Below are 12,693 nucleotides of genomic sequence, written 5' to 3'. Positions count from 1 at the left end.
TGAGTGAAGATGGCCAGTTCGATCAATGATACTGCGCACGTCGGCAAGCTCAAGAATCAAATGAGGGCGAAAGGTGCACCTTACTCCTGCATAGCCTCGACATCTCGGCCGAGTATATATGCTTCTATTTCTGTTCATCAAGGCCGAACAGAAGAATGTATGCTATACATGGCTTAACTGGTGCTGATGATTCCATCGCTACTGTTCTCGATGATTGGCATGCTAGCGAGTCTGAGACGATCTTGAGCTACTCTGGTGCGACATCTTGTACCTACCATTGGCGTACATCGCCAACCGCAGTCAAATGCTGCGGAACTGGAACAGCCTTCTCACGATGTCGATGGATGAAGACCGCTGAACACCTTTGTACACGTAATCTCCTGCTTGGTGCGAGTGTGTTCATACGATTCTGGACCGTCTGCTCGGAGAGTACGTTGAACGATCAAGAAGCTGGTCTATTCTGACAGCTAAGGGCCTTTCAAAGTTTTCCTTATGCCTCCTGAAGCCGCTATACCTGGCACCCCTGCTCCAAAACTCGACTCCAAGCATCATCCCCAGTATACACCCACTCGAGCCTCAATCGCATGAAGGCCGTTCAGCTTCCGGATCTCCCTGGCTCCGGAAATGTACTATCACGACGCGTCCATCTCCGCAGCGCATGCTGAGCCGTTTTTCCTTCACCACCCCACCGGTCCCTCCAGCGCGGCACAGAAGCTTCCCGAACCTGTTGCACACGCCCCGTACGCGATACCACTCCTGGATGTTGATGATGTTGACACTTCCCTCCTCTAGAGTCTCGGTAATGGGGTGGTTCGATCCCCCAATAACTCACATATTCCCCTTCCGCGCGCGCTCTGTGTCCCTCCAGCCTTCCAGAAGTCAGCGCCGTCCACCCATCTGCCTTCCCATCCTTTCTCACCCGCTCAACCCGTGCGCGCCAGGCTGCCTGCCTCTCACTCCGTTTCTGATCTCCCAGGGGCGAGCCGACTAGAAACGCAGCATTGTGCTCAGATACATGGGTGGCCTCTGAGTCACCCGGGAGGATGGAGATTAGGCCTGGCCGGGGGTTGGAGATCGCCGGAGTCGGACTGCGGGAAGAGCCGATTCGGGAGGCAAAGGTCGACAATGTGAGGTCTAGCGAGCCGTCCGCTGGAAGGCATCCGCAAACGCTGTACGGGACATCGAACCGTGCCTACCGGGCATCAGTACTACACACAGGAGCACCGGGAGAAGAAGCAACTCACCCTCCACGCTCTTGCCGTCGCATCAAAACAGTTGCTGCGCTTGTTATCTTCCACCTTATCATCATGATCAGGCGTCCACCCGAGGATCATGACACATGTCTCCCTATATCCCTCGCCCATCAGCTGATGGGTATGCCAAGCCAAGTCTATATCAAGCGTCGGGACCAGGAACGTAGGAGCGGTGCTCATCAAGTCTAGGAAAGCGTGATACCTCGCTATCGCGCGGACGAGGGGGGTCGGGTCCCGCTTGGGGAACGCTGTCCAACCCAGGGCATGCATCTTCTGGACGAATAATGCTTGACGCACAACGGCTCCGACGAGGTCGATGGATGACTCTTCGGGATGCGCGTACACCCACAGGACGCGACGCCATGCGAGCGGTGTGGGCTTCTCCTGAGGGATGTCGTTTGCTCTCCGAAGGTAGCGCTCGATCTGATCAAGCTTCCATCCGGCGTCTACTGCGATCTGTGTGGCGCTGCGGAGCTTGTCTGCGTTAAGCGAGTCGAGGAAGTACCGGCTGATGTTACGTGCTCGGATGTTGTCGACCTCTCCAGTAGAGAGGTCGAGCAACGATCCGGCAAGTGCAAGCGCGGGTTTGCCCTTATCAACATCCTTCCCCGTTTTCGCAGCGTTGTACAAATCCCGCGCGTACCGCTTGACTCCCATCGCCTCCTTTCCAAAGCTCAGCTTACAAGCGGCGCACTCGCCCCTGAAAGCGTCTTCCGCCCAGCCCGTCTTGGTGCGTCCCGACTCCCACCAAGGCACGGAGACTAATGCTCCGCAAGCAGGACACGCGACCTGGTGTAATTCGTCTGCCGCCGTATGGATGGGCGGATCAAACGGCAACCTCGTGTTCTCCTCCCACATGGTGATCTGCTCTGGTCGAGGTGTGTCCACCGCCTTGGAGGCCGCGACGAGGGGGAACCCCCCCAGCACATGCCAGGGCGGCCCGCGCTTTCGAATACAGTCTTCGTAATAACAACGTGGATTGAGCAGGTACGCGTGCCAGACCATGAGCACATCGATCGGTGGAATCTCAAGAGCTTTCAATGGCTGCACCTCTGGACCGCGCCAGGAGACTACGCGTTCCCCCCACGTGAAGAACCGTGCCACTGCACGGTGGACAAAGGTCACCCAGCGCTCCTCCGGTGTGAGATCGGGAGCGCCCGTAGCGCTAACGGTGCTCTTGAGGGAATGGAAAACATGTAGGAGCGTAAGGTGAGCTTGAAGATGTTCGACCCTTACGAGAGGGGCTGTTTTGCGCGAACCGATGCGGAAGGTCACTGGAAGGGCATTCGGGTAGGGTGGTGTGTAGAAGGAATCCACATCCGCGATGTCGTCGATGATCGAACTTGCTGGGACCGGTAGAACGAGGTGGGTGTGAAGCCCTTGGTAGGGCGGCGGCGACTCTTCCTCAGTGAAACTACGCTGGGGAGTAGAAGACATTGCAAGACGATGTCGACAAACTACTCCATTCTGGCACAGTATTTTTAGGAGGGATCATGGAAAGCTGGGCCTTATTTGCATCAGAGGCTGTCTAACAGCCGAACAGCCGATAGATGAAAGCGATCACTGCTTGACGAAAAGCTGTGTCTAGCCCGCGTGGTGTTGTTATCGAAATAGCAAAATCGAGTCATTTGGGCAGTGCAAGCTCCGCCATCTAGCACATAGGGAACGTCGCTGGTACAAACCAATCCGCCGACCACCTTAGCCCTCATAATGCACGTGATCCTTCGCCGATGTGGCTGTTATGAGGTATTCTGACCACATCCGCCTGATAGGCATCAGAGGGACTACGTATTGCCGCAGCAGGGATTGTTTGCAGGCTAAGTCTACGCTCTCCCAGATGTGAAATGATCGTGGGTTGTGCACCGCGCGAAAGACAGATACTGTTACTCAGTAGGCCGGGAGGTCGGGGTCAACTGCCGGGCGAGCGTCGCAGTGTGCGAGACAGCATTCGGTGGACACTAGAAACACATACGATCACAAGGCCCAATGTTGAAGTACGAAAGCAAGAAGAACACGGGAGAACGGTTATTCGAAGAGAACGAAAGGCACAGGTGGACCACAGGCCTGTTCAACCGCCACAACCGCCACATCCCCCACCACACCCGCCGCCGTCCCCGCCATCTCCGCCGTCCCCACCATCTCCACCGTCCCCGCCATCTCCACCATCACCGCACCCATCTGCGAGATCAACTAGCTCGGCAATCGCGCTGATGGGATCCTCTCTCTCTGGCTCCCTCTCGCGTGGGGAATGACTGGAGGATGGCGCGCGGTAATAGTATCCAGTAGCAGTAGTCGGTGCCGCTAATTGATAGCGTGGAACTAACGCCAGTGCAGAAGACGTATATGCGGCCCGTGCAGACCGCGTATCCCGGATAGACAAGGCAGCGTCTCGGTTCTTGCAATATTGGCATACACAGTACAACTCTCCGAAGCGTTCCTGAACATAGGTGTTAGCACAACCATCATGCGGTATGACATTTGTTTACCTTCCAGTCCCTAGACGTGCGATCGAAACCCCTCTTAAGTCTGTCCTGCGCCACGTTGTCATTGTGGCTCACGAAGCGGCCGACTAACTTCAGTGTATCCTCTCTGTATGCCCGCCAGGAGTTGGTGCGTATGCCACGCAAGATCGATATTGTTTGTCGGTACGTAGAAACGGCCTGGGTGAGCACTCATGAGATCGAGGAACTTGTGGTAGCGATCAATCGATTCGATGAGGGGTGCGTCGTGTCGGACGAACTTTCCCGGCTCTGTCCATCCCTGGTCATGCATCTTCTTTATGAACGCTGCCTGGCGTATGACTGCGCCAACTAGATTGAGAGATGCCGAGAAAGGTCGTGAATAGCATGCGAGCACGTCTTTCCACTCCTGCGGTGTGCCCGTATTGTTATCCACTTCGTTTGCCCTGCGGATACGACGTTTGATTGATGCAAAGCTCCAATGAGCATCTTTCCCGATGGCCATTGCAGCATCGTCTTCTTCTTCCACCGTCCTCTTCCATGCCTATATCTCCATTACTATTCCAGGTCCAAAACATTATGAGATACGTAACTCACATTAATCAACTGTCGATTTAGCCTGATTGATTCCTCATGTTGTACTTGACCGCTGGAGGTTTGGAGGACTGTGCCAGCAAGAGCATATCTTGGATCATCCAAGTGTCTTCGATTCACCACAGCTGCACAAATCTCGTCGGCGAATCTCTTCACAGAAAGAGCCTCTTTCATGTCTTGGAATTCAACCGAGCGGTGTTCACACCGGCTCGGCAGCGGTTCCTCTCCAGCCCAACGCGAGAAGTGTATCTTGATAGCGGACCCGCACGCAGGACAGTCGATTTGAAGCCACCAATCTGGGTCGGGCGCCAAGTCAGGATGAAATGGCATATGTGTCTCATCTTCCCAAGTACGTATTTGATCTGGGTCCGGGTTATCCAACAATTGAGAAGCCAAGATGAGAGGGAAGGCGCCGAGCGTGGCCCACGGGGGCCCTCTGTCGCGACGACAATCTTCATAGTAGTGTCGTGGGTTGAGCAGGTAGGCATGCCACACCATGAGTACGTCGATGGGGGGGATCTCTTCGGGATTCAACTGGGATGAACCTGGCGAACGCTGAGAGACGATGGTCGAACCCCACCGGAAGAAGCGCCACTCGGCGTAGCGCAGAAACCTCGTCCATTTTTGCTCGTCCGTCCGTCCGGGTAAGTTCACTTGGACAACGCTGATCTTCAGATCATAAAAGGCTCTCAACAGAGCAAGATGCCCTCTCATCTGCCGTATGTTGACGACAGGTGATATTTGTTGGTTGCCGATCACGTAGTCGGCTGGCGCGTGATGAAGACGGCGTCGTGTTGAAGAATCCATCTCGTTTCGGGGTTGGGGGGGATATGCAGGTAGGTTGATGCCTCATATTGAAGCATACAGGCGCGTATTATGTACCATCCGTGCGCGCTAGTCGTAGGGAGACACTAGTTCGTCGGATGTACGCATTCTCCTAACGGGAAATGCGCCTCGAGAAGGCATATTAATATACCAACAAGGCGGTGTCGGTCAGAACTTCAAGCAACAGCGCGGGTTACAGAGGTTAGAGCGATTTCTAGCGAGCACAGCAGCTTTCGCGGAAATGAAATCAGTGGTTGAACAAGAGCTGTCACTGATACAACGAAGCGCAGCGCCGCAATTAGCTTCCGCGAACCCGCCGTGCGAAAAAAAAATAGGCGCCGGCGTGTTGTGGGATATCCTCAATCCATGAGATTTCCTTTACACGTTAAACCTACGAATCACCATCTTGAATGTTAACGTTACAACCCTTACTAGTTTGAGCATGAAGGGTGGACATTCACGGATGTTAGGACCATTGGCTTGTAAACTCTGTGGTATTGAACATTGTAATATTCGATGTTAGCTATGAAGGCATTATTGAGGAGCCGCGAGTGTCCGCCGGAGGGTTTCCAGTGTATCTCTAGTCAGGGTCGGATATTGTTGACCACACTTCCTTCCCTGCTCCTTCGCTTCCTCTGCCTGTCGATGCCACTCCTTCGTTTGCTGGGAATACTCCGCACGTTCCTTGAAATCAAGTACTCCGTATTGAGCATCCAAGGCTGGCATCATGATCATCTCCTCCACATCCATGTACCGGACATTCCGCATTTCCAATTCTTCCTGGGAAGCACCCTGGGTCTTCGGACCCGGAAATCCTCCGCCTTTCCCCCCCTTCTTGCCGCCGCGTGCTTGGCCACGGGTAGCACTTTTCCTGCCACGCTTTGAGGGGGGACCCCGCTGATGGTCCTTATCCTTGCCCTTGTCCTGAGTGTCTCCTGGGTCTTCCGGACCTTCCAGTCTCGCGTCAAGCTTTCTCTTGATACCGGGAATTCTATGACCAGTATCTTTCGCCCTCCAATACCTGTCTTCAGCGACTTTGAAATTGGAAGGGTGACGTCGAACAAAATCATCCAGATCTTCAGTGCATAATGAATGCGCGGCTTTGCCATAGAGACCGAGGAAGCCAAAACATGCCAGGAATTGGGCAACCTGCCTGAGATCCCAGGTGATGATTGGGTCAATAAGGAGGATCTGGAGACGGTTAGTCATCCTGCGAGGCAGAGGCATGTCCATTCACGTACATCGGACGAAGAAGGTATATCGGACGAAGCAGGTATATCGGACGGGGTAGGCTCGTAGACAGATCCGTAGAGGCACACCCCAGTAACACCTTCGGTAGCTATGCCGAACTGCACCCGATCTCGGAGATCCATCGCCCTTCGTTGTCGTTGGGATGTAGACATTGGTATCATCAACTGATTGACGTTAGCGACGGAAGGACGGAGTTTGTGTTCCACAGGCAAGAGAAGCATTGTGAGAGCCTCATTTGTCTTGTCGTTGAAGCGAAGCTCATCCCTGCCCAGTACCGTTGCATACGCAGTAACTCGGCGGAATACCTTCGACCACTTCTTTGTGGGAGTGTAAACGAGCGCAGCATCGAATTTGGCGGCGGACTTCGGCATCAATACCTTTTCATCCTTATCGAAAACGAGATGCTCTGTATCTCTGGCCTTGGAGACTCGATCGTGTTCTCGCGTCTGATCTCTGCATCAGATCTGCTGTGAGTTTCAGAAGTGATATTGTACTTACCTCAGCCGGGTGAAAGATGAATCGCCGCTGTCTGGAAGGGTGCAGCACAAATCCAACATAGCGTATATAGGGCGACGGTGTTCCGCCTCGGTAGCCGGTGTAGAGGCCTCTTCTTTGATTTTCGTACAATATATAATTTGGCTATAAATCCGCGCGAGCTCCCGGGCGTGCCTCGCGATTTCTGCAGGGTCGATATTTTCAGCGTCTCGTTCCTTCCAAGCACCGGCGGGAAGCGCCTTAATGGCATCGATAAATGCTGCAAACTCGAGACACTGGCTCTCCGCATCGCATGCCCACTAAAAGCTATATATTAGCACATGCTGATGGATATGAGCCACCTACATCCAGCAGACCAGGGGGCAAAAAGCCAGCCTCGGTCGGTGTCCTCATTTTCTGCACGCTGTCAATGAGACTGCGTTTGAGGAAATCTTGCTCTAACTCTGCGATCGGCGGCTCCAAAGACTTTAATGAGTCGGGTGTGACTTCAACCCTCCTTACCCGAGCGGCTTCGAGCCAACCTTCGAATGCGTTCGAGTCCACAAACTTAGAGGGGGAAATACCGGATTCCCTGTCGTATATTCAAGCAGACATGAGATTATTTCAGGACAAACCTCGAGCATTTGTAACTATACGTACGCATTTCCAACGCTTGCAGACATGTGGACGAGGCTTGAGAAGCCGTTGGTCGTTAGGTGTAGAGTTGGGCACTTACTTCCGGTCACTGCCACAGGCCTTGTACAACAGAGGAATTCCACATTGAGTTTGTCACCCGACGGCGTTATATAACCCTCCGTCTTGGTGAATGTAACCATCGTCTCTCCGAGTACGAACAATCCTCTAGACTGTTTGCCTGTGTACGGCGTTGTGTGGGGCATTGTGATAACGATACTAGCTCGACTGAGAGTATCCATGACACACGGGAGCCAGTAGTGTCCGCCCGAGGGTTTCTGATACTGGTGACCGCGCCTCCTCTGCCTGTCGCTGCCACTCCTTCGTTTGATGCCAAAACTCCGCCCGTTCTTCGAAATCAAGCACTCCATATTCAGAATCCCACGCTTCCGCAAGGGCCATCTCCTCCACGTTCATATACCTGACCCTCAGCTCTTGTACTCCTTCCTGGGCAGCCAGCTGCGTCTTAGAACCCTGGGACTTCCCTGCGTTCATTCCCTTCTTGCCGCCGCGTCCCTGGCTACGATTACTGCTTGCACTACCACGCTTCGAAGGAGGACCGTGCTGAAGGTCCATGTCCCTGTCCTGGTAGTCTCCTGGGTGTTCCGGATCTTCCAGCATTGCATCAAGATCTCTCTTAGTGCCAAAGGAGATGCTTTTGGAGTCCTTTTCCCTCCAGAATCTGTCTTCCGCGAACTTGTGATTAGAAGGATGACGACGAAGGGTATCATCCAGATCCTCGGCGCATAATGAATGCGCCGTTGCAGTAGAGACGAAGGAAGCCGAAACATGCCAGGAACTGGGCCACCTCCTTGAGGTCCAAGGGTATGATTGGCTCGATAAGAAGGGTCTGGGAACAATTGGTCATCTTGCTAGACAGACCCATGTCCTTTTACGCACATCAGACACATCAGGTACATCAGGAGAAGCGGATACACCGGACGAAGCTCGTATGTTAACTGAATTCTGCAGGCTCGTAGAAAGATCCATACAGGCATGCTCGAGAGTAAGACCTTCGGTGGCCATGCCGAATTGCACCCGATTTCGGAGATCCAGCGCGCTTCGCTGTCGCTGGGATGTAGACATTGGTATCATCAACTGATTGACTTCTCCGACATCTGCACATTGTTGGTCTCAGTATCCTGGCCGTATCTTCGTGGGCTCCTTCGCTAGGATTAGTGTTTTCCCATCTGATCTCCGTGTCAGACCTGTAATTCTTATGAGTTGAGGGCTTGGCTACAAAACTACCGAAAGGTCACCTTTGACATCTGGTGGTGGTCCGGACAGGAACATCTTAAGGACAAGGAAGAGCTGCGAGTGCCTGCTGGAGGGTTTCCAGTGCCTCTCTGGTCAGGGTCGGATATTGTTCACCGCACTTCCTTCCCTCCATCTTCACCTCCTCTGCCTGTCGCTGCCACTCCTCCGTTTGATGCCAATACTCCATTCGTTCCGTAAAATCAAGCACACCATATTCATCGTCCCAGGCTTCCGCAATCGCCATCTCCTCCATGTCAATATACTTGACACCGAGCTCTTTCATTCCTTCATGGGCAGCACCCTGCCTCTTGGATCCATGAGACCCTCTCCCCTTTCCTTCCTGCTTACCGCCGCGTTCCTGGCTACGGGGGCCACTTGTCTTGGGACGCTTCGACGGGGAACCGCGCTGATGGTCCTTAGGCTTGTTCATGTCCTGGCTGTCTCCTGGGTCTTCCTGAATCGCGTCAAGATTTCTCTTATTGCGAAAAATGTTGGATCCAGAATCGTTTGCCCTCCAATACCTGTCTTCGGTGAGCTGAAAACTTGAAGGAGCACGTCGAAGGGTATCATCAAGGTCTTCTGTGCATAGCAAATGCGACGCTTTCGCATAAAGATGCATGAAGCCGAAACAGGCCAGAAATTGGGCCACATCCTGAAGATCCCAGGATATGATTGGCGCGATACGAAGGTCCTGAGAATAGTCAATCACCATGCGAGGAAGAATCACATGTGATCACGTACATTAGAAGAATTACTCGAGTAGACAGACCCATAAAGATAAGCCCGTCGAACGCCTTCGGTGGCCATGCCAAATTGCACACGATCTTTCAGGCCCAGTGCCCTTCTCTGTCGCTGAGAGGTAGTCATCGGTACCATTAATTGATCAACGTTGGGAACGGATGGGCGGAGCTTGTGTTCCACTGGAAAGACGAGAACTCTTACAGAATCATCAGGCTTGTCGTGATACCGAAACTCTTCTTGTACCAGCACTTTATACTTTATGGTAGCTTCCACAAATTCCGTTGTCCAACGCGCACTAGGCATGTAGACGAGGGCGGCATCAGATTTGCAGTTAAGTGTCGGCATCAACAGCTTTTTGTCCTTGGGATCGATGAGAAGCTTCGTAGGATCCCTCACCTTGCAAGTTCGAATCATATTCTCGCATCTGCTTCCCGTATCAGATCTCCCGGAAGTTTTTTTTTTAAAAAAAAGTGGGGCTGTAATCACCTGAGGCGAGTGTACGGTAAATCAGGACCATCCGGAAGGGCGCAGCACAAATCCAGCATAGAATCAATAGGACGACGATGTTCAGCCTCGGTAGCTCCGGCACAGCTATCTTCATTAATGTTCTCGTACACAAACATGTCGGTGTAAATGCGAGCGAGCTCTGGCGCGTGATCCACGATTTCGGCGCGATCGACATCTTTGGCATCCTTGTCCCGCCAAGCACTAGCAAAAAGCCGCTTAACAGCATCGATGAATCCTGCAAGGCGGGGCTTTCGGTTCGCTGGCTCCCGTGCCCACTAGAGCAACACATGAACATATATACCAAAGATGAGACGAAGTCACACACGTCGAGCAGACCCGGGGGCAGAAACTCAGCCTCGGTCGGCTTCTTCATCTTCTCCAAACTTTCGATAAGGCTATACGCTAAAAAGTCTTTTCTTAGTGGTACGATTGGTTCCATCAAGACATTTGGGGTGACTCGTCCCCTGACGACCCAACAAGCTTGGAGCCAACTGTTGAAGGCCCTCCGCCTTCTGGCAAACGTGGAGGGAGAAATATCAGACGGTCTGTCACAGATTCAAGGGGGGGTCAGATAATTAAAAGGCGGAGATGAAAGCACTATACATACACGCTCCCAACGCTTTCGGACATGTAGACGACCGTTAGTACACATAGAGTTGATTTGTTAGTTCCCTAATAAGTCCCGCTCACTGCCACAGACCCGTGATTATAGGTGCTCTCTTTCATGAGGTCTCGTAGTTCTTACTGGCCAGTTCTACTTGATTCCGCTCCATATATACCACAAAAAGGTAGGGATTGTGTGCACCGTGTTTGAACAGGTATATGGTTAATGATTCAATATCCTTATACAAATGCGCACGATGTCAGTGTCCTCTCAGTCCATTATTTCTGTCTTTCCCCTACTCCAGGCCATGATGCCAGCTGTATCGTAGAGGCTCATGAGAGCAACCACGACGACAAGAATGCCAAGAATGCCCGCGCTAAGCAACGAAGTTTGTGGGCCGATTGCAGCCGAGTTTGCCGGACCACTCGGAGAAGGTCCGCTCCCACTCCCAGTTCCGGAGCCGCCAGAAGGTCCTGTCGAATTCCCAGAGGTGCCATTAAGGACAGCACCTGAGCAATCCACCAGCCCCAGTTCGACAAGTCTGTTCCCAGCCTACGCAGGCTCCGTGTCAGCCTATTCATGTAGGGGTCTTTCAAGAGGCAACCAACCTCAATGAAGTAATAGTCTCCGTATATGACACCGGTGTTATTATTTGGCGGAGTGGCACGGTTGTTCACGGTTCCGTTAGAGAGGAGACTATCCCAATCTCCGCCTGGCTGCCAAGCGAGCTGGACGGTGCTGCTGAGGAGCTTCGCGCGTAGTGGTCAGAAGGGGTGTGCCCTGGAGAAAAGGGAGCGCTTACAGAAATGGCAGCTTGTTGCCAGTGCTGCGCACCGCTGGTATTGGCAGGGCTCTGTTGAGCTTCCATTGAGGATAGGAATAACAGCGCGGAGGCAGCGATTGTGGCGGCTGACGTGTCGTACGAGGGCGGAGGGGAGAGCGGGGCATTGAAGTCCCTGCCCTGTCTTCAGCGCAGTTCTCAATGAATACACATACTGTGATACTCACCAGTAGGGTACTCCAGCCTCCGGAAGATTGGAGACGAAGTAGTCTGCCATACAGCGAGAGGTATCGAGATATGTCTGTACGCGGGTGAAGTTGTACATTGTCGCAAAGCCATAGATGCCCCACGCCTGGCCGCGGCTCCATGTCCTTCACGCTGGTGAGATTACATATGGCCTCGAGGCCGTGAAACTCACGACGAGTTGGAGTAACCCTGCGCTGTCCCGCGCCATTGTACACCCCCAGTGGTGGGGTCGTAGTCCACCACATGGAAACTCGAACCATCATCTCGTACGTGATTCTCAATCGTCTTGTTCGCATGAGACATTGCCATATCAACGAGAGTCTGGTTTCCGGTCAACGACGCAGTGAATAGGAATAACTGGAGAGCGATCAGCTGACTGACGCTGCACCGACAAGATGCTATGTTTACGCACCACGAGATTCTGCATATTATCCATGATCACCTCGAAATCGTTATCCGTCGGACCATCCCAACTCTTTGTACATCCGACAATGGGACTAAACCTGGCGGACAGGTCTGCATTGAAGCCTTGGACGATATCCAACGCGGTTGAGTTGGCAAAGTTGAGGGCGACATCATCCCTGAAAGGCTGGCTGATGAACCCCACATCATGTCCGAGGGTATTGCTGGCTGTCAATCCCGCCAACCCCTCGCTCCAGTCCATTCCCTCCGCGATCCAGTTTGTTCCATCGATGTTCGCGGAGTTGCCGGGACAGAGAGTGGTGAATCGTTGATTGAGCAGGTAAAGCTCGCCAGAGAAGAATGCTGATGTCCAAGTGTCGGCGGTAAAAAGATCCCAGGAGCCGTTACCGCCTGGGTATGTGTATTGAGGGTAAGAGTTTGCTATGGATTGTGATTGGGCGGTCTTCAGTAGCTTTTGGGCGATGATTGGGGAGTAGAGCTCGCTTGGAACGGTCTGAGTCGCGACGAACTGAGCTGAGAGTGCAGATGCGAGAGCGAATGTGAGCAAGCAAGTCATGCTGCGAAAGTGATAGACAATGAACAGAC

At 53.0% G+C, this 12,693-nt stretch overlaps 7 protein-coding genes across 7 annotated transcripts; 1 reads left to right on the top strand and 6 right to left on the bottom strand.

Moving 5' to 3' along the window:
* Positions 1–587: 587 nt before the first annotated feature.
* Positions 588–1,294, top strand: DACRYDRAFT_23160 (uncharacterized protein). The gene is made up of 2 exons (XM_040773128.1): positions 588–740; positions 793–1,294. Exons 1-2 carry the CDS (start codon positions 625–627, stop codon positions 989–991), a joined length of 315 nt encoding a protein of 104 aa, XP_040627748.1. The 5' UTR covers positions 588–624; the 3' UTR covers positions 992–1,294.
* Positions 1,295–2,201: 907 nt separating this feature from the next.
* DACRYDRAFT_40927 (uncharacterized protein) lies at positions 2,202–2,507 on the bottom strand (the record flags this gene model as incomplete). The annotated part of the gene is made up of 1 exon (XM_040774493.1): positions 2,202–2,507. A coding segment is annotated over one exon (306 nt), but the record flags the coding sequence as incomplete, so codon positions are not given.
* Positions 2,508–3,321: 814 nt separating this feature from the next.
* Positions 3,322–5,113, bottom strand: DACRYDRAFT_16748 (uncharacterized protein; the record flags this gene model as incomplete). Its single annotated transcript, XM_040771221.1, has 4 exons — positions 3,322–3,690; positions 3,740–3,784; positions 3,828–4,256; positions 4,310–5,113. The coding sequence occupies 4 exons, from the start codon at positions 5,111–5,113 to the stop codon at positions 3,322–3,324; spliced, it is 1,647 nt and encodes a 548-aa protein (XP_040627746.1).
* Positions 5,114–6,680: 1,567 nt separating this feature from the next.
* On the bottom strand, positions 6,681–7,296 carry DACRYDRAFT_23159 (uncharacterized protein). Its single transcript, XM_040773127.1, has 3 exons — positions 7,223–7,296; positions 6,881–7,176; positions 6,681–6,828 (listed from the first exon to the last, which is right to left on the bottom strand). Exons 1-3 carry the CDS (start codon positions 7,268–7,270, stop codon positions 6,753–6,755), a joined length of 420 nt encoding a protein of 139 aa, XP_040627745.1. The 5' UTR covers positions 7,271–7,296; the 3' UTR covers positions 6,681–6,752.
* A 472-nt stretch (positions 7,297–7,768) lies between these two features.
* On the bottom strand, positions 7,769–8,170 carry DACRYDRAFT_108900 (uncharacterized protein; the record flags this gene model as incomplete). The annotated part of the gene is made up of 1 exon (XM_040768759.1): positions 7,769–8,170. One exon carries the CDS (start codon positions 8,168–8,170, stop codon positions 7,769–7,771), a length of 402 nt encoding a protein of 133 aa, XP_040627744.1.
* A 106-nt stretch (positions 8,171–8,276) lies between these two features.
* On the bottom strand, positions 8,277–8,635 carry DACRYDRAFT_108899 (uncharacterized protein; the record flags this gene model as incomplete). Its single annotated transcript, XM_040768758.1, has 2 exons — positions 8,277–8,399; positions 8,450–8,635. 2 exons carry the CDS (start codon positions 8,633–8,635, stop codon positions 8,277–8,279), a joined length of 309 nt encoding a protein of 102 aa, XP_040627743.1.
* Positions 8,636–10,865: 2,230 nt separating this feature from the next.
* Positions 10,866–12,673, bottom strand: DACRYDRAFT_68373 (Six-hairpin glycosidase). The gene is made up of 6 exons (XM_040775869.1): positions 12,098–12,673; positions 11,858–12,042; positions 11,667–11,810; positions 11,461–11,614; positions 11,267–11,407; positions 10,866–11,210 (listed from the first exon to the last, which is right to left on the bottom strand). The coding sequence occupies exons 1-6, from the start codon at positions 12,662–12,664 to the stop codon at positions 10,929–10,931; spliced, it is 1,473 nt and encodes a 490-aa protein (XP_040627742.1). The 5' UTR covers positions 12,665–12,673; the 3' UTR covers positions 10,866–10,928.
* Between the last annotated feature and the right edge of the window lie 20 nt (positions 12,674–12,693).

This window comes from Dacryopinax primogenitus (assembly GCF_000292625.1).
Source record: "Dacryopinax primogenitus strain DJM-731 SS1 chromosome Unknown DACRYscaffold_12, whole genome shotgun sequence".
Classification (NCBI taxonomy): Eukaryota; Fungi; Basidiomycota; class Dacrymycetes; order Dacrymycetales; family Dacrymycetaceae; genus Dacryopinax; species Dacryopinax primogenitus.
The sequence above is the reverse complement of the archived record's forward strand: the minus strand, read 5'-3'. Positions and strand labels throughout refer to the sequence as shown.